Genomic DNA, 24,976 nt, shown 5'->3' with positions numbered 1-24,976 from the left:
TAGCGTGCACTGCTCCCGGCCCGCCACAAGAGTTGCTAATGCACAATGAGACAAGGATATCCCTACCGGCCTAACCCGGACGACGCTAGGCCAATTGTGCGTCGACCCATGGACATCCCGGTCGCGTCCGGCTGCGACAGAGCCTGGGCTCGAACCCAGAGTCTCTGGTGGCACAGCTCGCACTGCGTAAGCTATTTATTCAAGACTCACTTTACTTTATTTTAAAACTAAAATGCTTGATTTGCATTTAAAATCATGAATGACGCATATGCTGCGTGATGACATGAACAAATGATTTGATTGATACAGTGGCTTATAGAAGTTGAATATAGGCCTAAGTAAGCACCAATATGACATTTTTGGCTGGTACTGATATCAGATTTTTTCCCCCCTGGCTAAAAAAACAATACTGATAACCAATTTATTACATTTTTTTTAGCTTCCTTTTAAGTGTTCTAGTACAGTTAAATAGTTAGTTGCACACACACATGGATGCAGCGGTCTAAGGCACTGCATCTCAGTGCAAGAGGCATCACTACAGTCCCTGGTTCGAATCTAGGCTGTATCACATCAAGCCGTTATTCGGGAGTCCCATAGGGCGGCGCACAATTGGCCCAGCGTCGTCCGGGGTAGGCCATCATTGTAAATAAGAATTTGTTCTTAACTGATTTGCCAAGGTAAATAAAGATTACACACCACACTGTCCAAAAAGTTATTTTGTTGGCATTTACGTATGTCCCCATTACCAGTAAAACATAATCAAAACCTATTTCTTTCACTTACTTGCTGTGCTGTTTTGTTGTTCTGTCGTTTCATTCTCAACCAGGATTTCTATGGAACGCCGTTTTGGTCTTTGCGTGTCAAATAAGCTTGTTGACCAATCAGGACCTGAATATGATTGCACGTCACATAATTTAACGTGTTCATACTTGTTTATTCTCGTAGTTATTACACATTGATTACACTATCACTCGTATTTCATGTCACAACAATTCATGATGCTGGTCAAGTTGTCTCGCGCAACAGTGCTGGTCATAATTTTTTTTATATTTTTTAAAGCTAGCTAGCTCATGGATGCAAACAATGTTCTTCCCCAAAAGCATAGCAAAATGACATGTTTCAGTAGCTATAGCTAGCTAGTTAATTATATAGCTAGGTGTCATCTAAAATTACCCTAATGTAGAAGACCGTTCTTATTTGATTAATGGTGGTTGGACCCATCTATGTGAAGCTCACCACAATAAGGATTAGCCACAATAGTGGACTTTGCAGTTAGCCTTCAAAATAAAATTCTACAATTTGTATGAATTTGCATCAAATTCAAAGAGATACTTTTATTTTGAAGGCAAACTCCAAATTCCGCTATTGTACCTAATCCTTATTGTGGCTAGCTTCACAACCCGTTCCGGTCGAGCCTCACTAGCCAGATGAAGCTAGCTGGCTGCTTGTAACGTTAGCTTTGGGCAACAGGGTTAAGTAGCTGGCTAGCTATTTATTTTCATGAACTGAAGTTCAATTTCAATAGGTGAACAAGTGGCAACCTAGCTAATACTTACTCAAGGATTCCTAAAATATTGCTAAGAATAATGAAAATGACTGCAGTTTCTACTGGTCATTGTTTTCAGACTGGTTGTAATTGGTGCTAGCTAGGTACCCCAGAAGTTGTGGTCAAACAAATTATGCTTTATTACTAACGGGGTATTGTAAACACATCATTCGTGGCCTGTGTTTGCTTGTTTGCAGACTGTTTTTTGTACAGCTTTGACTGTGTTACTGTATCTTTTTTGACACGCAAAGACTCAAATGGTGTTCCATAGTATCTATGTCGTGAAGCTAATAGCAGTGACGCTATTACTGTGTAACTCCGGTAGGGCAACATCTGACAAATGGCACACTTGGTAGTGTATACCAGTGCTCGACCAGTCGGCGAAAGCCAACATCACCCACGACAGAGAACGGTTGATTGTCAAGGGCAATGAATTCCATTATCTTTGCTTTAATGGATTTCGCCTTTGAGTTTTCTTGCTGAAATTTTCTTACTCTTTCCACACCCCAGACGTTGTGGGCTAGGTTAGGAATGCTGTGTTGTGCAAGATTTTATGTGGTGTCATTACATCATGTTATATAGGTATGCACGTCAGCTTTGACATCGCTTCTGCACATCGGCGTTAAACTAGACATCGGCCGATACCGATGTTGGCATTTTTAGTTAATATCAGCCGATTCCGATATGTTCACTTTTTTTAAATGTGTATATATATTTTTTATATTGTGCATTCCAAATTAAGACTATGTAGGATGTGCTCTTAGGCCTACATATTGATGGTGGTTATAAAGGGTGCTGTACTAAGCCTACTAATGATGACATATCATGAGAAAGAAAAAGGAGCATCATTATAAATATTATTTTTCTGACCATTTGGAACAAAGCCTTTTATTACAGAAGAAAAGATTTTAAAAACAGCCGAATTTGTGAAACTGTTTACTTGACATGTTACGTGAGGTTTGTTGCTGACAGAATCAGTAGGCTATTAAACAACCGGCAACAGCAGCAGGATCTCTCTTACTTCTGTAGATTACTTCTGATTTTATAAAGCCAGGCGCATCTAACAGTTAGGCTATTGATTATAAACCCAATTTTTAAGTTTGGGTTTCCTCTCCTCACTTTTCTTAGACAAGGCAAGGGCTGCCTTCTCATATCCCAGCTCTGCTGCTGCTTCCGGGGCATTGTTCTAAAAACCGATAGGCCGGGTAACTTTGCTATTGTGCACATAGCATCATGGTCTAGGAAAAGGCACCAATTCAACAGCACACTGATCCAATGAGGGAGAAAGCACATTTGTTATAAAATAATATTTTGTATTAGTGTCGTACCATTGTTCTTATGTAATATAACCATATTCAATTTCAGTAGCACCTGTCTCAGAAGCACCGGTCTGATGGCCATCCCCACGGCCTCCACAATGGTTCAGTCCACTCAGTGCGAATCACACTTGTACACCAAGAGTTTTTTTTTTTTTTTGTAAAGTCAACCTTACATGCGAGGTTCATCTTTAATTTTATATATACTTTTCTTACAAAAAGTGGGGCAGTATATGTTAGAAATATCTAAACTTAGATTTTGGAGGGCATAATAGGTGCATTTACCCTAATCCGTTACTCCCCAACCCAGTGAGGTAAAAAGGGCCTTTATGGTCTTATTCTCTGCTCCACTTGTTCTGTCTGTGGTCTGGTAACACACCTTTCCGGTGTTGCGGTCTGAGCTGTAACAGGAAGTTAATCTATTATTCACAGGTCTGTCAGTGTGTGTGCGAAGCATTTTTGTCTGTGCGTTTTGGAGTAAGATGCCTCATTCCACTGTGAGTGTGTGTGTGAATGAGTTTGTTTTGCTACCTTTTTAAATACTGATGTGCTGTGAAGTTAGAGGTCTTCTGACAGTTTCCATTGAATGTCTGATCAATGGAAAAAGGATGCACCTGAGCTCAATTTCGAGTCTCATAGCAAAGGGTCTGAATACTTATTTAAATAGGGTATTTCTGTGTTGTATTAATACATTTGCAACAATTTCTAAACCGGTTTTCACTTTGTCGTTATGGGGTATAGATTGTTAAGTTTTCCTCAATGTGGAAAAAGTCTAGGGGTCTGAATACTTTCCGAATGCACTGTATAGGAGGTTGTTACAGGATGCATCTCTGTGGGTGATTGACTGGTGTGGTAACTAATTGAATGATTTGTTTCACAGTCTTGTGCACTGACATCGTTGGGACCTCTCCTTCCTGACTGCCCCAATACAGCCACTGCTCTATGGCCTTAAGGTACGTAACATTACACAGGTTTAGCAGGAGCTGTTTGCACTGTGATTTTCTTACATGGCTGTTACATGAGCTCAGAGCTAAGCAGTGTGGGAACTGGGAAAGATTATTATGGCTGAAATAATAATTGTAGTTATTTGTTTAAATATTCCTTTAATTCTCTGGGCTTTAAACACTATATTAGGAAGTGGCATAGATGTTTTGGGCACTTTGACAAGTGCCTGGCTGCCAAACAATCTCACTGGCAGTGGTTTTGACTCTAGGCTGTGAACTAGGTGTTGTCTGTCAGCTGTGTGACATGAGAAATGTCACCTCAGTCTGACACTGATACACTCTACCACCATTAGACAGAACACACGAAGAAAGAGTTCTGTTCTTTGTATCATTTCCTTTGTGTCGTATGAGTCTCTTTCTTGATAGATCAGTGAAAGTTGTTGACGGGTTCCTTTCGGGCTAAGTGTGCACTGCCGTGCTTGTCTGATAGCATGGAAACGCCAAGGTATGCAAGGGCACGTCTCTGCAGGACATAGAGGAGCACGTTGGTTCCTGCAACATATCAATAGAATAAGTTTGACCTTTTAGATTGCACTCTTTTATTGGTTCTTGAGCAAGCAGTAATGTAGCAGAGCTGGAAGGGAGCTGTTAGGTTATGTTCACTTTAATCTACCAGTTTTATAGTGCTGTGCAACACTCTGGCCTCTAGCTGGTAATTTGAAGCCCTCTTGTTAGTTCTGAGTGGTGATTGGCCAAGACCGAAACGTGTGTGATTGTGACCCAGGGGCTGGTTAAGTGACATTCTCACGTTCCCCAGCAATGACAACCATGTTGCCTGTGGGCAGGCCTAACAACTACCTCAAAGAGAGGCAACATGGCGACTGCCTGGTTTCAAAGACCCCCCCCCCCCCAAGGTGAAGGGGCAAGGCCAGAGGCATTGGAGAAGTGTTGCAGTAGCAGGAGGTGATTCACTGCTGAGACCGGCATCAAAGGTGTGTCATGTCAGACTGTGTTTTCTGACTGCGCAAAGCTCCTTTTATCAACTCCTGTAGTTTTTGTCCAGACCACGGGAGGGCGTACAGCAACTGTCCTTACCCAACCTACTCCAGCTGTTGTTTGGGATCAGGTCAAGTGGACTAGCTGGCTGGGTTTCTGTCACGTGGAGGGAGCACAGCTCCGTTCTCACATAACAGGAGGGTCATCCTCAGGACTCCACTCATTGAATGACCTTTTGTCTATCTGCGAGTGTAGCCAAGTGTTTGAGCGCTGTACAATCTGAGACGGCCCGGCCCCGGCAGTTTTCCTGTTTTTCTCAGGCGTGAAAGCAGGCCTGAGGCCTGAGTAGCGTCGGGGCGGAATCCAGGGAGGCGTAGGAACCCTTGCGCATTGTTCCCTGAGTTTCCTCGCTCACATTCCCCAGGGCTGACTGGGATTTGGGCCTCCTGCACTGGGCTATTGTTTTAACTTTGCAGCAGCGCTGACCTGGCCTCTCCACACTGCAGCCACCTCCACTGGCCATTGTACTGCCCTGGTCCAGTGATGACGATCTCACTGATCACTTGGCTTTCTCACTCACTCTAGGCCTAACTGGCTTCTTTCTCTCTTCCAATCCTCTACTCAGCTCAGTCGGTCTCTTTCGTGCAATCTTTCAACTATTCATCTGTTATTTTTATCTGTTTTCTGTCAGATTCATTTTGGTTTTTTACATACACTGTGTACACAATTAGGAGCACTGATATTTCCATGACATAGACTGACTAGGTGAATTCAGGTGAAAGCTATGATCCTTATTGTTGTCACTTGTTAAATCCACTTCCATCCGTGTAGATGGACAGGAGGAGACGGATTAGAGGTATTTTTAAACCTTGAGACATGGCTTGTGTATCTGTGCCATTGACGGTGAATAGGCAAGACAAAAGATTTAAGTGCCTCTGAACGGGGGATGGTAGTAGCTGCCAGGCACACCGGTTTGTGTCAAGAACTGCAACGCTGCGTTTCACTCAACAGTTTCCCGTCTGTATCAAGAATGGTCCACCACCCTAAGGCCATCCATCCAATTTGACACAACTGTGGGAAGCATTGGAGTCAGCATCCCTGTGGAACGCTTTCGATGCCTTGTAGAGTCCATGCCCTGACGAACTGAGGCTGTTCTGAGGGCAAATGGGGTGCAACTAAACATTAGGAAGTTGTTCCTAATGTTTTGTCAACTCTGTGTATATCTGCATTGGAAAAACATCTAGATTAGAACCACAATGTACCAAAACAAAATTATCCCAATAATTCATGTCTCCCTCCGGCTCGGCTTTGGATGTAGGTTCATCTGCCAATGTTTTCTGTGAAGATTGGGAGTTCAATTATTCTGTGAACTAATCACTTGGTTAGACTGAAATCAGTACTACTGTACATAACCCCTAGTCACACTAATGCAACATAGATATTGTGAAAGTCTAGGTCTGAAGAACTTGCAGCATCATCTTGGTGATTTCATCATGTTTCTACTCCCTGAGCAAAGGACCCTCTTCTTAAAGGGATTAGACCGAGCCTTGAGAGTGAGCTCAGCGCAAAAGCTCCTTCATCAGCTCCTCTGCTCAATGCTTTTTGTGCTGGCAGTGCAGTCTACTGACTGGCCTCTGGAGGGCAGGGCTGCTGTAATGCTAGTTGACTAAGACATCCCAGGACACACCACTCCTGTCCTTTATTTGGCTTGTATCCATGCCACACTGCAGCTTTATTCTTACACAGCAAAACACGTTATGTGGTTAGTACTGAATGTAACTGAAAAGTCAAATGTGAAGAACAAGACAAAGTGTTTTGGCTGATATTTCTGGATTCTTAAAAAAACAAACTTTCTGTGTGGGGTGTGGGTGATTTGACAGAAAGCAGCTTTAGCACTTACACGGGGGGTACGCTGGGGTGGTACTGAAACCATTACACCACCTCAACTTGTTCTCACGCTGCACCAAAGGATGTGAGCACTTCCTATTTACTTCCTACTGTGCCAGAACTCTAACCCAAGGCTCTGTCCTGCTGAACACTAATACAGCTGACCTTAGTAAACCTGCATCAGTAGGCACTGTACCTGTCTATTGCACAGCTTTCAAAACCGTAGAAATCAGATTGTGATACACAGAGCCATCTTTGTTCTATTTTAAGTTGTTTTACACAAGATGGGATGAGCTTCATCTGTCACAGCTGTTCTCAGATCAGGTTGGTAGCGGGTGCTCAGAGGGAGGTGTTCGTACCATTGGCTAAACTAAACCGCTCACAATAGGTGTGGTGATGACGAATCAGCAGAAAATTTACTTTCTTGATAATGGCTCTCTAAATGGGCTACATCATCCATGTTGTGGCAATTCCTATTGAGTTAAACTGTTCTGTTTGAATATCTATGCGATGCATGTACACTGCTCAAAAAAATAAAGGGAACACTTAAACAACTCAATGTAACTCCAAGTCAATCACACTTCTGTGAAATCAAACTGTCCACTTAGGAAGCAACACTGATTGACAATAAATGTCACATGCTGTTGTGCAAATGGAATAGACAACAGGTGGAAATTATCGGCATTTAGCAAGACACCCCCAATAAAGGAGTGGTTCTGCAGGTGGTGACCAGACCACTTCTCAGTTCCTATGCTTCCTGGCTGATGTTTTGGTCACTTTTGAATGCTGGTGGTGCTTTCACTCTAGTGGTAGCATGAGACGGAGTCTACAACCCACACAAGTGGCTCAGGTAGTGCAGCTCATCCAGGATGGCACATCAATGTGAGCTGTGGCAAGAAGGTTTGCTGTGTCTGTCAGCGTAGTGTCCAGAGCATGGAGGCGCTACCAGGAGACAGGCCAGTACATCAGGAGACGTGGAGGAGGCCGTAGGAGGGCAACAACCCAGCAGCAGGACCGCTACCTCCGCCTTTGTGCAAGGAGGAGCAGGAGGAGCACTGCCAGAGCCCTGCAAAATGACCTCCAGCAGGCCACAAATGCGCATGTGTCTGCTCAAACAGTCAGAAACAGACTCCATGGGGGTGGTATGAGGGCCCGACGTCCACAGGTGGGGGTTGTGCTTACAGCCCAACACCGTGCAGGACGTTTGGCATTTGCCAGAGAACACCAAGATTGGCAAATTCGCCACTGGCGCCCTGTGCTCTTCACAGATGAAAGCAGGTTCACACTGAGCATGTGACAGAGTCTGGAGACGCCGTGGAGAACGTTCTGCTGCCTGCAACATCCTCCAGCATGACCGGTTTGGCGGTGGGTCAGTCATGGTGTGGGGTGGCATTTCTTTGGGGGGGCCGCACAGCCCTCCATGTGCTCGCCAGAGGTAGCCTTACTGCCATTAGGTACCGAGATGAGATCCTCAGACCCCTTGTGAGACCATATGCTGGTGCGGTTGGCCCTGGGTTCCTTTTAATGCAAGACAATGCTAGACCTCATGTGGCGGGAGTGTGTCAGCAGTTCCTGCAAGAGGCATTGATGCTATGGACTGGCCCGCCAGTTCCCCAGACCTGAATCCAATTGAGCACATCTGGGACATCATGTCTCGCTCCATCCACCAACGCCACGTTGCATCACAGACTGTCCAGGAGTTGGCGGATCCTCCAGGTCTGGGAGGAGATCCCTCAGAAGCATGCCCAGGCGTTGTAGGGAGGTCATACAGGCACGTGGAGGCCACACACACTACTGAGCCTCATTTTGACTTGTTTTAAGGACATTACATCAAAGTTGGATCAGCCTGTAGTGGTGTTTTCCACTTTAATTTTGAGTGTGACTCCAAATCCTGACCTCCATTGGTTGATAAATTTGATTTCCATTGATAGTTTTTGTGTGATTTTGTTGTCAGCACATTCAACTATGTAAAGAAAAAAAGTATTTAATAAGAATATTTCATTCATTCAGATCTAGGATGTGTTATTTTAGTGTTCCCTTTATTTTTTTGAGCAGTGTATATTTAGTAACCTATAGAGCAACGGTACTCTAATACTATGGATATTGTCTAGGGAATTGCCAGGGAACACCGATCGATACGATATTCTAGTTCCGGTGCCGATATGTATTGCGATTCTCACGATGCTGTATGTATTATGATTCGATATTGCAATTTGATGTTCCAAAACATATTGCTCACTACTGTATATGTCTGCTGCAGAGAGACAAAGAGCATGAGCGAGAGGGTTTTAATCAGTCATGAAAATAAGTGCTGATGACATTGACTCCCTATTTTAAAGATGGAGATGGATGGAGAACAAGCTTAGGAGGTAAAATACTGGAGTTTTTGCAGGTACAACCAACTAGCGCTAGCTAACGTTTATTAAAGCGTGTGCGAGACGATGGGATTGGAAAGTGTTAAGTGTAGGGTTGGGCAGTATCCAGATTTGCATAGCCTCACATCGTCCTCTCTGACTGGGATTTACGGTTCAGTACACAAGGCCCCCCCCCCCCCAAAAAAAATAAATAATAATCATCCCAAAATGAATGCTAACAACATTAGCACATTAGCTAATTTGCATTTAGGCTCCTAGCTAAATATGCTAACGAGCACAAACGAAAATAAATTAATTGCAAAGACAGGCAATCCGGCTTATAAAATTATACATTTAGGTAGGACCAGGTCTCTCTTAAAATATATTTTATCTCAATGAGGAAAAACTTGTATAAATAATAAAAATATATATTTTAAAGTTGACGAGCAAATGAACAATGTTTTGACACATGCTTGTCTGAAGACCGAATAGTACTGTGTCTCTGTGGAATTTGAGAGTCGCTAGGGCAACGGGAAAGCCTACTATGCTCAGAGTAGACAGGGGAGGAGCAGAAGAGCCCAGAATAGAGCGGAGAAAAACGCAAGGAAATCAAGCTGAAGTGGCAGCTGTACAGATAACTCATTCGAAGGGCTTTGACATCTCAAACATGGCAGAAAGCTAACACAATAGAATGCCCCGTGACCTTACTAAATCAGCCACTTCGATAACTAGCAAGTTAAACTCAGGGTTCGCCCTAACGCAGAATTCTTTGTTTTTCACGCAGGAAAAAAATATAAAACTCAGAATTATCTAAACTGCTTCTTAGTGTTATTTCTGCAGCATTAAACAATGTAATATTCAGTTGCGCTTCTCCACTCTGAGAATTCACAAAGGCATTCTATCAAAAGACAGCTCTGACTGTAGCTACTTTTCTCTGGTACTTCTCTCTTTGTAGCCAGCCTACTTTTCTCTGGTACTTCTCTTTGTAGCCAGCCTACTTTTCTCTGGTACTTCTCTCTTTGTAGCCAGCCTACTTTTCTCTGGTACTTCTCTCTTTGTAGCCAGCCTACTTTTCTCTGGTACTTCTCTCTTTGTAGCCAGCCTACTTTTCTCTGGTACTTCTCTCTTTGTAGCCAGCCTACTTTTCTCTGGTACTTCTCTTTGTAGCCAGCCTACTTTTCTCTGGTACTTCTCTCTTTGTAGCCAGCCTACTTTTCTCTGGTACTTCTCTCTTTGTAGCCAGTCTAATTTTCTCTGGTACTTCTCTCTTTGTCATCAGCCTACTTTTCTCAGGTAAAATGCAAGATGAACTTTAAGCAAAACATTATGAAAGATAGCTGGTTACATTCATTCTATGATAAACAGAAATATGGTGGCCAAATACTTTTACATTCATTGTAAGCTCATTTACTTGTGTGGCTGCCAGCCAAATCGTGTTGCACTTCTGTTGTCGTCTGACAATTAAGCTATTTTCTGCCGAATGTGTTGCACTAATGTATTTTCTGTGAATGAAAACTATAGTTGCACGTCCCTGATCACTCTTGAAACAAAACAACACGGTTGACTTTCAATATAAAACGCAACCCCTGTCAATACACAGCTGGACTCACCTGCTCCTGCTTTTTCCCGTTGTGCTATTTACAAACTAACACGACTGGCTCAAAAATTCTGGGGAACTACAGTAAGCTTCATAATGTGACGGGTGAAATGAAGAACGCTATATTTCTCTAAACGTATTGCACAAGTCGCTTGCAGGTATTTACTTACAGTAGCTACAAACATTACAATTTATTGATGAACTTAAAAACAGTTTTGACATGATTGAAAAACCATCCCCTGGCTATTTACAAATACCCCGGCATACGGTATACCGCCCAAGTTTAGCCAAGTGTATGTTTAGTACCATATGACAGTTCACTGGGCGATAAGGATTATCAGTATACACAGACAACCCGGAGGGTAGAGTCATCCTGTCATGGAACGCATGTCCGTGGCTCATAAACAATGACACTGAAAAAATTATTGGTTGGAGAGATTCTTTATTGTATCTCAATATATAGCCAAGAATCCTGAAACAAAAGAGAATGTTGGTTAGATTTGCGCATTCCGTTTGCCAACAATACGGTGACGTAAGGCGCCAAAGTCGAGTGTTTGTGTACGCCAGTTATTAAAACAATGTAACTTGTTAACCATGTTTCTACCGTATATAAAGTCGCCCATTTAAACGTACATGCTCTAGCAATGTGAAATATATTATTACGGTAACGATAGACGTGTTGGTAGAGAATAATCATATAATTTAACCTACCTAAATTGTTTGTCTTGAAGCGCCGCGCTGTTTCTTGTTGAAGTGCCGGTGTGCATTACGCAAATTAGTCTACGAGTCAGAGGAACATTTTATTGGTTTATGGGAACAACTAAAGTGATGAATTATCCCAGGGGGAAATTACTTAATGAATGTGTATTGTGTGACTTAAATAAATAGTTATGGCACAAGTTAATTAAGTCTGGGCTTATGTAAAACTGTTGCTTTTATGGTGTTATATGTCCATAGGAAATTAAGCATTTATGGTAAAATGTGTTTCGGGGCTATAATGATGGAACGTTCCTAACTGAAGGGAGTTCCTGGAAGGAGTACTTTAGGTGGTCAGTTGGCCTTTGCCTGGGGGAGAGCAGGCTGGGCAGGTAACAGGTTGGCTAGAGTAGAGCCATACCTGAGTTTTGTAATAGGTAAAGAGTTGTTGCCGGAACAGTTTATACCTAGAATATCTTAGATTTATTCTTTGTCAACATCCTGTTTTTATTTTCTATACTAAGTTTATCGTCCTGCACCTGTTTAATATTGTAAATAAAAGCCTCCTAAGAGAGGTGAGCGCCAGAACATCCAGTCTCTCTGATCTGCCGCTTCTGTTTTTACACACCCCTTCCACTTCTCACTAATTCCCCACCAAGACTGGTCTCTCTTCCTTCTCACTCACTCTTCTAAGAGAGGTAGGCCAGGGTGTTGTCTCTGTTTTGATTGGCTGTGGGCCCAGGCGTGCGTTATCTCCTGTGGAACATGTTCTGGTCCTGCCCCTGATAGGGCCTGGCAACTGACCTGGCCTGGCTCCACCCACTCCTGATTACATCACTGCTGGAGTGTGATGTCTGTTTGCCTTCTCCCTCTGAGCAGACAGGTACTGTTTCTGGCTGCGCAGGAAGTTTCTCCCATTCCGACTCTTCGCTGTAGGGGGATACAACAGACTGAGTTTCAATAGGCCAGATAGTGTCTCTTCATTCTTCTAATGGGCTGTCTGTTGTTGACTATCGTAGTCTACGATATCACTGACTGTACAGCGCTAAGCAGCAGACAGACCTAGTGGCTGTAACCCTGGCTGTTAGTGGTAAACAGCCAGGTAGTTTTGTGGGGGAAGATGGTGCAGAGTGACTGACTGTGGATTTGGACTGGATGCTGGACTGAGTGAGTTAGCGTGAATACAGACATACATGGAGTTCCTAAGGAGCCTGGTCCCGGCCGCCATATCGTGGGACGGGGGGGCGTTGGAGTCTGGGGGAGGGTTGCCCCGGGAGACAGGCCCCCGTCTGCTGAGGATGAAGCGCTTGGGCCTGCTGGCCATGGGCCAGACCATCGAGGAGGACCAGGAGGGTCTGGTGAGTACCTCCACCACCAGGCCCGTCCGCTCCAACCGGACCAACCGCATCAAAGGTACTGACAGACTAGGAAGCTTTCTCTTACAATGAATGACTGACTCGCCTTATCAAGACCTACAGAGTTTTGCATTCATGTTTAACTCTGTCGTATGCACTTGAGGCGTTGTGCTGTTGAGCAGAGTCAACAGTCAATCAACTGGCTGAATCTTTAGTTTGATCTTGGCCTAGTACATGGTAAACCAATAACGTCATTAGCTGCAATAACTTTCTAATGTGATACCTATGAGACGCCATCACATGAAACACAGTAGGCTATAGGGTCATCGAGGGTTTGTGCTGTTATTGCCACATCAGTACCTCCAGGTAAAGTAAGGCTTTGTGTCTTGTGTGTGTGAGAGTTTAAAATTATTGTGGTAGTGAGTGAGCTGGGACATTGAGAATTCTGGGCTCTCAAGTGGCGCAACGGTCTAAGGCACTGCATCTCAGTGCAAGAGGCACTGTGTGAATCCAGACTGTATCACATCCGGCCGTGATTGGGAGTCCCATAGGGCGGCGCACAATTGGCCCAGCGTTGTCCGGGTTTGGCCGGAGTAGGCCGTCATTGTAAATAAGAACTTGTTCTTAACTGACTTGCCTAGTTAAAGGTTAAATAAATAAACATTTCACATGCAGCATGCTCATACTGCTATGACAGACGGAGAACTCTGTGAAAGGGCACAGTGAAAGTTAGCAGGACGGTGGAATATTCTATCACAAAGTCACTGAGCGGTGTTATATTGTATGCTGAAATGGAACTTGAGTTGCTGTTATTTTAATTTTTTTGGCTTAAATATATTTTTAATGCTCTATGATACGGTAGCTTCTGAGTTTAATGGCTTGGAAATTACCTCTAAAATGGTTTGATTTGTTTCTGAAAGACCATTTAAATACACTAAAAATAATTTACTATTCACTTCAAAATGGAGGACCCAAACGTATCTGTTTATAGTAAGCACTCAACAGGCCTCTCGTTTTGTGTGTGTGTGTGTTCACCAGCCTCTTTCCATCGTCCGCAGGGTGATGACTCGTCAGTCAATCAGCGTGGCTTTGTGCTCAGCCCTGCCTGTCAGAACACGCTCGATCTCTGTTTGCTCCTCCCTGAAACATGGCTGAATCAACAAATCAACCAATTCTCCCTATGAGAGATTTACAGCTAGTCCACACTGACAGCTTGCTACACCTAAATACAGTCCCACGCTGTTTTCCCTTCAGACACACCAGTTCTGACCCGAGGCTGAGAGAGAGAGCTTACATGTCTTCGAGACGACACAAAAAGCGTTTTACTGTAGCAGCCGGGTGAAGGTATGAGTGTTATTCTGAACTCCACGCTGTTACTACTGATATTCCTATTCTGGGGCAATGAGGCGCCTCTATTCAGGTTAGATTTGACAAAGTCGCTGAGTTGTACAGAAATGTATCCATGCCACGCACATGGTGGAAGTTGAGCGGGTAGCACTTTGCCCGGTTTGGAAGTTGACCCTCCCCTTCTCCGGGACTTTCCTGTGTGGAACATGTTTGTGGTCTCTAGATGAATTTCCCTCCCAAATTTTCTCTCTGAGAATGAAAAACCTGAATGAATCCAGGTTCTATTCAACCAGGACACTGCCTTCCGCTGTATTAGACAGGAACACACTACTCTGAAGTTGATGACGGTGGTAATGTGTCGTGTAATGGATGGGGTGCGTGATGATGATTACTGTGGTTTATGGCGTAGCCTAAAGAATCAAGGAACCATTTTGAATGTTTTTGAAGCGGCTCTTTCTGCAGTTTGCGACCTCCCTCACACACCCTTCCCATATGATTCAGTGTCACGTCCTAGGTCTCTCCTCTAGTCTGCCATGGCCTGCCCTTCCTGCATTGACTTTTGAGGTAGTGCTCTCTGTTATTGGTCATTGAAGCACACAATGACATCACCCCTGTGGTGGATGTGCTGCAACCTGATTCCAGGGAATTATTTGATACGTATTTGGTTAAAGGGTGCCCGGTGTGTTTTTGAACGTGACTAAACACAGGTGTTTTTGTGTGTATGTGGTGTACTTTATAATGTGGAGATGTGTGTGTGTGTGTGTTAGGGATGGGGTTATTGGCTTATTGGCTGACTCTTGATACACATGTTGTAGCCTAGTACCTCTTTCTCAACTGGTGTCTCTGACCTCCAGGATGGTGCTGGTACAGACATCTAGCGCCAGTTTTGTAATCGGGCTGCGTACAGGGAGCAGTCCTGCAAACCCAAAAGGCAGTAACAGTAAAATAGTATTACCGAGCCAGCCAGCACAGAGCTTGGTCTGCAACTCCAATGGGAAAACTCTCATAGCAGAGGGGACACATCATTTTATGAACACTCACTCTCAAATAACTGACCCATCACATGAGGAATAAAATTGCAGAGAGTGAGGGGCTACGTGTGTTTGTGAAGAGGCTTAATTCCAAATTGGCTGGCCGACAGCAGCTCTGTGCTTTTATCCGTAGGGAGGGACTCATTGTGCTGTGCTGTGCTGTGGTGACCTTAAAGTAACTCTCCCCTGACTCGGCTCTGTGTATTTGATAGTCAAATCTGGGGAAGCTGGGTCAAGTGAGGTGGAAGACAGGATATGGTGAAATGGCGTGAAGGAGGTTGGTGGTGGTTCTGGATGGAAAGTGAATGGTTATGGATGGGAGCTTCTAGTGCGCATTGTTAGACATGTTATTAACATGTTAAACAATTATTGAATATGCTCAACTAGTTGCTTAGGGATCAGAGTTTAAACAAAATCTATTAGAACCAACCTTGCCTCACCTTGACGTAGTGTTAGGGCGCTAAATGTAATGTTGATAGCATTGTGAGCCACTAGGAGGAGGACGGTCGACCTGTTCAGAATTTTTATATTTTTTTATTTTACCTTTATTTAACCAGGTAGGCCAGTTGAGAACACGTTCTCATTTACAACTGCGACCTGGCCAAGATGAAGCAAAGCAATGCGACACAAACAACAGAGTTACACATGGAATAAACAAACGTACAGTCAATAACACAATAGATCAAATCTATGTGCAGTGTGTGCAAATGTAGAAGAGTAAGGCAATAAATAGGCCATAGAGGCAAAATAATTACAATTTAGCATTAACACTGGAGTGATAGATGTGCAGATTATGTGCAAGTAGAGATACGGGGGTGCAAAAGAGCAAGAAGATGAATAACAATATGGGGATGAGGTAGTTGGGTGTGCTATTTACAGATTGGCTGTGTACAGTGATCGGAAAGCTGCTCTGACAGCTGATGCTTAAAGTTAGAGGGAGATATAAGTCTCCAGCTAAAGCAATTCGTTCCAGTCATTGGCAGCAGAGAACTGTAAGGAAAGGTGGCCAACGGAAGTGTTGGCTTTGGGGATGACCAGTGAAATATACCTGCTGGAGCGTGTGCTACGGGTGGGTGTTGCTATGGTGACCAGTGAGCTGAGATAAGGTGGGGCTTTACCTAGCAATGACTTCTATATGACCTGGAGCCAGTGGGTTTGGCGACGAATATATATATATATATATATATATATATATATATATATATATATATATATATATATATATATATATATATATATATATATATATATATGAATATATATATATATATATGAATATATGTATATATATATATATGAATATATATATATATATATTTATTCATATATATATATATATTTATTCATATATATATATATATTTATTCATATATATATATATATTTATTCATATATATATATATATTTATTCATATATATATATATATTTATTCATATATATATATATATTTATTCATATATATATATATATATATATATATATATATATATATATATATATATATATATATGAATAAATATATATATATTTATTTATATATATATATATATTTATTCATATATATATATAGATTTATTCATATATATATATAGATTTATTCATATATATATATATATATTCATTTATTCATATATATATATATATATATATAGATTTATTCATATATATATATATATATATATATATATATATATATGAATAAATCTATATATATATATATATATATATATATATATATATATATATATATATATATATATATATAGATTTATTCATATATATATATATATATAGATTTATTCATATATATTTATTCATATATATATATATATATATATTCATATATATTTATTCATATATATATATATATATATATTCATATATATATATATATATATATCATATATATATATTCATATATATATATATATATATTCATATATATATATTCATATATATATATTCATATATATATATTCATATATATATATATGAGCGCGAGGTCCAGCCAACGAGCGCATACAGGTCGCAGTGGTGGGTAGTATATGGGGCTTTGAGGACAAAACAGATGGCACTGTGATAGACCACATCCAATTTTCTGAGTAGAGTGTTGGAGGCTATTTTGTAAATGACATCGCCAAAGTCAAGGATCGCTAGGATAGTCAGTTTTACGAGGGAATGTTTGGCAGCAGGATTGAAGGATTCTTTGTTGCGAAATAGGAAGCCGATTCTAGATTTAATTTTGGATTGGAGATGCTTAATGTGAGTCTGGAAGGAGAGTTTATAGTCTAACCAGACACCTAGGTATTTGTAGTTGTCCACATTCTAAGTCAGAACCGTCCAGAGTAGTGATGCTAGTCGGGCGGGCAGGTGCGGGCAGTGATCGGTTGAAGAGCATGCATTTAGTTTCACTAGCATCTAAAAGCAGTTGGAGGCCATGTGAGTGTTGTTTGGCATTGAAGCTCGTTTGGAGGTTTGTTAAAACCTCTCTGGGATATGTGGGACGCTAGCTAGTGAAAATGCAGAGTTCAAATAAATTACTATAAAAATCAAACTTTCATGAAATCTCACATGCAAGATACCAAATTAAAGCTACACTTGTTGTGAATCCAGCCAACATGTCAGATTTCAAAAAGGCTTTTCAGCGAAAGCAAACAATGCTATTATCTGAGGATACCCAGTAAACAAAGACAGAAAAGCATATTTCAACCCTGCAGGCGTGACACAAAACGCAGAAAGAAAGATATAATTCATGCCTTACCTTTGACGAGCATCTTTTGTTGGCACTCCAATATGTCCCATAAACATCACAAATGGTATTTTTTGTTCGATTAATTCCATCGATATATATATCCATTTATTTGGCGTGTTTGATCCAGAAAAACACCGGTTACAACGTGAGCAACATGACTACAAAATATCTCAAAAGTTACCTGTAAACTTCGCCAAAACATTTCAAACTACTTTTGTAATACAACTTTAGGTATTTTTTTAACGTAAATAATTGACAAAATAGAAGACTGGATGATCTGTACAGTGTTCAATACAGGAGGAAAACAAACTGTAGCTAGCTTTCAGGTCACGCGCCTCTATCAAAGAGTCCTTTTCACTCTACCCTCGTTCTGAACCGCGTTTCTTCTTCATTACACAAAGGAAAAACCTCTCCAATTTCTAAAGACTGTTGACATCCAGTGGAAGCGATAGGAACTGCAAGAAGGTCCCTTAGAAATCTGGATTCCCAATGAAAACCGATTTTGAAAAGAGTGACCTCAAAAAAACATCTTAATGGTTTGTCCTCGGGGTTTCGCCTACCAAATAAGTTCTGTTATACTCAGACATGATTCAAACAGTTTTAGAAACTTCAGAGTGTTTTCTATCCAAATCTAATGCTAATAATTTGCATATCTTATCTTCTGGGGATGAGTAGCAGGCAGTTTAATTTGGGCACGCTTTTCATCCAATATTCCGAATGCTGCCCCCTATCCTATCGAAGTTAAGTGTCCAAAGAAGGGCCAGATGTATACAGAATGGTGTCGTCTGCGTAGAGGTGGATCAGATAATCACCAGCAGCAAGAGAGACATCATTGATATATACAGAGAAAAGAGTTGGCCTGAGAATTGGACCCTGTGGCACCCCATAGAGACTGCCAGAGGTCCGGACAACAAACAGGCCTTCCGATTTGACACACTGAACTCCATCTGAGAAGTAGTTGGTGAACCAGGCGAGGCAGTCATTTGAGAAACCAAGGCTATTGAGTCTGCCGATAAGAATGCGGTGATTGACAGAGTCGAAAGCCTTGGCCAGGTCGATGAAGACTGCTGCACAGTACTGTCTTATCAATGGCGGTTATGATATCGTTTAGAACCTTGGGCGTGGCTGAGGTGCACCCATGACCAGCTGGGAAACCAGATTGCATTGTGGAGAAGGTACGATGGGATTCGAAATGGTCGGTGATCTGTTTGTTAACTTCGCTTTTGAAGATTTTAGAAAGGCAGTGCAGGATGGATATATGTCTATAACAGTTTGGGTCTAGAATGTCTCACCCTTTGAAGAGGGGGATGACCGCGGCAGCTTTCCAATCTTTGGGGATCTCACACGATACAAGAGGTTGAACAGGCTAGTAATAGGGGTTGCAACAATTTCGGCAGATGATTTTAGAAATAGAGGGTCCAGATTGGCTTGCCCAGCTGATTTGTAGGGATCCAGATTTTGCAGCTCTTTCACAACATCTGCTATCTGGATTTGGGTGAAGGAGAAATGGGGAGGCTTGGGCAAGATGTTGCAGGGGGTGTAGAGCTGTTGGCAGGGGTAGGGGTAGCCAGATGGAAAGCATGGCCAACTGTAGAAAAATGCTTCTTAAAATTATCGGTTATTGTAGATTTATCAGTGGTGAGTGTTTCCTAGCCTCAGTGCAGTGGGCAGCTGGGAGGAGGTGCCCTTATTCTTCATGGTCTTCAATGTCCCAAAACCTTTTGGAATTAGTGCTACAGGATGCAAATTTCTGTTTGAAAAAGCTAGCCTTATCTTTCCTAACGGACTGTGTATATTGGTTCCTGACTTCTCTGAAATGTTGCTATTTGACGCACCACAGGATGTTTTTGTGCTGGTCAAGGGCAGTCATGTCTGGGAGTGAACCAAGGGCTATATCTGTTCTTAGTTCTAAATTTTTTGAATGGGGCATGCTTATTTAAGATGGTGAGGAAAGCACTTTTAAAGAGCAACCAGGCATCCTCTACTGATGGGATGAGGTCAATATCCTTCAAGGATACCCGGGCCAGGTTGATTAGAAAAGCCTGCTCGCTGATGTTTTAGGGAGCGTTTGACAGTGATGAGGTTTGACCGCGGGCCCATTACGGACGCAGGCAATGAGGCAGTGATCGCTGAGATCCTGGTTGAAGACCGTGGAGGTGTATTTAGAGGGTAAGTTGGTCAGGATGATATCTAAGCGGGTGCCCGTGGTTATGGATTTAGGGTTGTACCTGGTAGATTCCTTGATCATTTGTGTGAGATTGAGGGCATCTAGTTTAGATTGTAGGATGGCAGGGGTGTTAAGAATATCCCAGTTTAGGTCACCTAACAGTACGAACTCTGAAGATAGATGGGGGGCAATCAATTCACATATGGTGTCCAGGGCACAGCTGGGGGGCTGAAGGGGGTCTATAACAAGCGGCAACGGTGAGACGCTTGTTTCTGGAAAGGTGGATTTTTAGAAGAAGAAGCTCGAATTGTTTGGGCACAGACCTGGATAGTATGACAGAACTCTGCAGTAGATTACAGCTCCTATCAATTGTTGTTCTTTCCCCCCTACTTTGTGCAGAACACTGTGGACAGGAAATGTATCTTCCGTCCTCACTGTGGCCTTATAAGAGGAACTCCCCCTGCCCAGTAATGTCTGGAGCCAGTCAGGATGGCCAGCCACTGTCACTCCTCCCATTGGACGGCTGCCTCTACCTGACCTGCCATGGTCTTTTTCATTTGAGCTTTGAGCGCTAGTACAGATGGGCCTATATCATCAAAACAAATTGCTAAAATGTGGAGGTATGCATAGCTTAGTTCCATTGTTGACATTTTTGTTGGGGGCCCAGTGCTCTTTGATGATATCCTGTTCTGTTTTGGAAGAGTACTGTTTGATCTAACCTGAGAGAGCTGATACTGTTGTACTGCGTTCCTGAAGATATGAACAGTGTTTATTCTAAACAGTGCCATCTCTGATATGGGCTCCTGAGTGGCGCAGTGGTCTAAGTCACTGCATCTCAGTGCAGGAGGTGGCATTACAGACCCTGGTTTGATTCCAGGCTGTATCACAACTGGGAGTGATTGGGAGTCCCATATGGCAGTGCACAATTGGCCCAGCGTTGTTTTGGGAAGGACGTCATTGTAAATAAGAATTTGTTTCCAAACTGTCTTGCCTAGTTAAATTAAGGTTAAATAAACAATTTGAGCCATGGGTAGGTGAGGGGTGTGTGTGTGTTAAAGGGATACTACTGAACTTTACCAATGAGGCCCTTTATCTACTTCCCCACTGTCAAGTGAGCATGCTGGCAGATACCATAGACTTCCATTCAGTGCGATAATGCTAGTTAGCATTGGCTCGCGAAACTACCTCTTAACTTCCTTGATACTGAACACAGAGACCTAAAAATGGTATCCACAAGTTCATATGACTCTGGGGAAGTAGACATTGCCAAAATCCAAAAGTATCCTTTTAAGGCTGGGAATTTCCAAAGACCTCACAATATGATATTATCACTATACTTGGGTGCTTATGTATTGCGATTCGATATCATGATTCTCTATGTATTGTGATTCGATGTTCCAAACTTGGGCATATTGCTCACTATGCCTGCTGCAAAGGGACGAGAGTGCATGAGAAAACGAGGCTTGATCAGTCATTGAATGAAAGTACTGAAAACATGTTGGCTCATCATTGGCAAAAAAATAGTTAGAAGGAGAAATACTTTAAGTTTTTGTGTAGGTACAGCCAACTAGCACTAGCTACCGTTACTTAACTCTAGAAAAGCCTTGTTGGACCCCCACCTTTGGGCCAATGACATGCTTTTTGAATGTCAACATTTTTATAAATACATTTCATACACGCTATTGCAAAAATGAAGGTTTTTATGAAGGTCTTGGGTAACATTAGAATACGAAAGAAAATGTATCTCAAAGAACACAATAGCATTTTCATTATTTTATGTAGCTAGACTATGTCATGAACAAACCAAAAACCACAACGCCAAAATTCAAGTGTTGAAATACATTAAAGGGATACTTTGGGATTTTGGCAATGAAGCCATTTATCTACTTTCCCAGAGTCTGATTTGACTCATGGATACAATTTTTAGGTCTCTGCATCCAGTATGAAGGAAGTTATAGGTAGTTTCGCGAGCCAATGCTAACGGGTATTAGCGCAATGACGAAGCCTACGGTATCTACTAGCATGCTAGCAGTTACCATAGACCTCCAGTCATTGTGTTAACGCTAGTTAAAGATTTCGCTAACGCTAGTTAACAACTTCAAATTGCGGTTGAGGAACATTGCTTCTGATAGAAAAACCGAGATGCAGCAGAGCTTAGTATGCTGGTGTTTAGACCGATGCCTCAGAATGGCACAGTCACATACGGTCAATCACCGACAGCAATGAACACACTACTCCCTCTCCTTTCTACTGTCTTTGTTTTAAATGGCTAAACTAATTCAGTACTGCTCCATCATAAGGCTCCTGACTGCCCAGTGACAATACTGCAGGGCGGGCAGGGTGTAACAATGCAGGTCTTTGTGGAGAGTTTGTTTACAATGCAGAGCCCTGCTTGGTTTTGCATAACTTGTTATGTTGTGAGAGACAGTCATGTGATGGTGAGAGCGACTGAGAAAGAGAAGTGGAGAGGTTGCACTACAAACGGAGGAAAAATAGATATTTTGTTAGTGTTCATCTTGTATATCTGTTCTCGCTGAAGTGTTTTGTGAACCAAATGTAATACTGTGTATGACCACAAATCCGTTGTCATGTGGCTCTATTTCAGTCTGCAGCCAGGGTTTAAGAAGAGACACAAACACACAATGGGGTGTGTGTCGCCAACAATGTGTGTGCGTTTTCTTTGTGTCTTGATGGCTGTTGCTGGACAAAAACTATGATGTAATCCTATGACTCCTATGGGTGTGTCAGTTTGTTGTTGACCCAAACGGATTAAGTATCCTTCTACCCATCATGCCATGCTCTGTGGGTGAGGGCTGCAGCGTGCCATGTTCTGTGCCCCAGGCAGGTGTAAAGGTGAAACGCCCCAATATGGAATCTCATGGCCAGCAGCTACTCTAGGCTACTCTGTGTTGGTGTGTGTGAAATACATTTCTATAGGTGGAACATTTTTTGTATTTAAAAAAAATAATTTCCTGTTTTTGTTGAAGTGCTGAATGGAGTTTGAATAGTGTTTAATTTTGGTTTTATGCTGCTCTGGTGTCCTCTGCCTCCCTCCATATTCTTTCCTCCAGCCCCCCCCCCCCGGCTTATTCAATCCCTCTTTTTCTTCCTCATACTGCAGTCGGGGATGACGCATCAGTACTACTGTGGAGAGAACAGGAAGTGTAGTTTTGATAGGCCAGCAGCGCTGGACCACAGCCAAGGAACACTCGCAGCATTTTGATGACATCACCTCTACCCCCCCCCTCACCCAGCTATTGAAACTAACCCTCTAGAGGGGGAGAGAGAGTGCGTCAGCAAGCATCAGTGAGCGAACAAGAGCTAGTTGAGGAGGGGAGGGGTTGTCCGCAAGCGAATGGAGAGGGAGAGCGCGACGGGGGGAGTATAGCTGACAGTGCTAGCAGTAGCAAGCTTGGACTCGACACAGAGGAGAGAGAATATTGCTGTGCTCCGCCGAGACCAGAATATATATTTTTCTGCGTGCTGCTCCACTTCCCATTCCTCTCTCTAACATCGGGAGGGAAGTTGTTTGTTTTATTTATTTATTTTCCTACGGTATTCATTCACCTCCGTGTTGTCTGTGCTGGGAGCGTGGTAAGGGACTCTGTGGATTGGCTAGCGAGCGGACGTTTGGATGGAAATGCAGCTCTAAAGATCCTCACGCTCTCCTCTCTCCGTGCCTCTCTGGGTGGTTGTACTTTCCACTGAACCCAGCTTACCGCCTGACACTTCCCCATGGGCCTCTCTGCAAACAGCAGCTGACTGGTGTCTGTTCTGAAATTCACCATGAGTCCTATAACCAGCTCCTCTGGAGGGTAGAACTGGGCTCCTGTCTGTTAGGAGGAGAGGTGTGTGTGTGTTTTGGGGGAGAGGAAGTGTGTATTTGTGGGCCAGCGAAGTTGGAGTTTCCGGTCTGTGTTTTGGAGGATAACGTTAACAAGACTGGTCTTTGGTAACAGCCCTCGCTGGCGTCATGCTGAGCCTGCAGGATTCGCTCTTCTTTGAGATCAGTATCAAGTCTCTGCTCAAGTCGTGGAGCGGCAGCTGTGAGTACCCTCGTCACAGAGCCCGTCACAAGCGCACACCCAACGTTTACATACCATACCTAGCAAACGAAACGCTCATCCATCTATATCACATGCTTACGTGGAACACAGCCATTAAGACTGCTTATTCTCTTGGACATTTGCACCAATGGTTTAATCCGAGCAGAAAGGGGGAGCGGGGGGTCTAGGCGGTAGACAGATGGGGAGATGTTTGGTCCAGCTGTGCCCGGTCTAGTTTGGTCTGTGTGCGGGTAGAAGAGGATTGAGTGTGTGTCCCCCCCCCCCCCCCCCTCTCTCTCGTCCTGACCTCTCTACTGGTTGGCTGCTCTTTATTCCTCGGGCCTGTTGCCCTGATGAGCATCTGCAGATACAGACTCCGATTACAGGCGCACACAGACGGGAAGTCCTCTCCCCTGAATGTCTCCGTGAGGGCGCCAGGTGCTTGTTGTGTGGGTAAATGTGTCTGCACGAGCTCTCTCTCTTTTGCTCTCTGTCGTCTGTCTGTCCGTGTCTCTCCCTCTCTGTCATCCTCTGGGATGGCTAATGTTTCCTCATTGATCCGTCTTCTCGTTGACTCCCATTAGTCGACTGGTATACAGATCACATTGGAGGGCCTGTGCACCATCCTATTGACCTTACCCATGGTCCTCATCTCTACTGGAAAGTTAATTCCATTAAGGGTCACTACTGAAGCTGTGCTTGTTTGCCTCCCCTCAGTGCCTTTGATTATCAAGAAATACGCACAGTGAGAATATTGGTCGCGTCACTTTTCTTGAGCAGTGACCCATTAGACTATGACTAAGCCTATTCTGGCTTCGTCTCATTTTAATATTTCCTCATGACCTAAGTGTCCCAGTTTTTAATTTATTTTATTTTTTAAATAATTTTGATAACCGTTTTCTGATCAAATGATCATCTGTGCTGTGTTCGTTAGCTTTGAG

The 24,976-nt window shown here is 42.9% G+C and overlaps 1 protein-coding gene across 25 annotated transcripts in view; it reads left to right on the top strand.

The window, feature by feature from the left end:
* LOC139406689 (protein furry homolog-like) overlaps positions 1 to 24,976 on the top strand; it is a 90,003-nt gene that overhangs the window by 8,259 nt on the left and 56,768 nt on the right. For 20 of the 25 annotated variants that reach the window (XM_071149596.1, XM_071149599.1, XM_071149595.1 and 17 more), the window contains exon 1: positions 12,201 to 12,749. In XM_071149596.1, the coding sequence (XP_071005697.1) occupies positions 12,530 to 12,749 (220 nt within the window). In that variant the 5' untranslated portion in view covers positions 12,201 to 12,529. Of the gene's footprint in view, positions 1 to 3,742; positions 3,816 to 12,197; positions 12,750 to 23,323; positions 24,036 to 24,976 lie in introns of those variants that run through there. The other 5 variants (XM_071149611.1, XM_071149606.1, XM_071149605.1 and 2 more) reach the window with 3 other exon arrangements.

Source organism: Oncorhynchus clarkii, chromosome 4 (genome assembly GCF_045791955.1).
Source record: "Oncorhynchus clarkii lewisi isolate Uvic-CL-2024 chromosome 4, UVic_Ocla_1.0, whole genome shotgun sequence".
In the NCBI taxonomy this organism is placed as follows: domain Eukaryota; kingdom Metazoa; phylum Chordata; class Actinopteri; order Salmoniformes; family Salmonidae; genus Oncorhynchus; species Oncorhynchus clarkii.
Note: the sequence above shows the minus strand (reverse complement) of the source record. Positions and strands in the feature narration are given on the sequence as shown.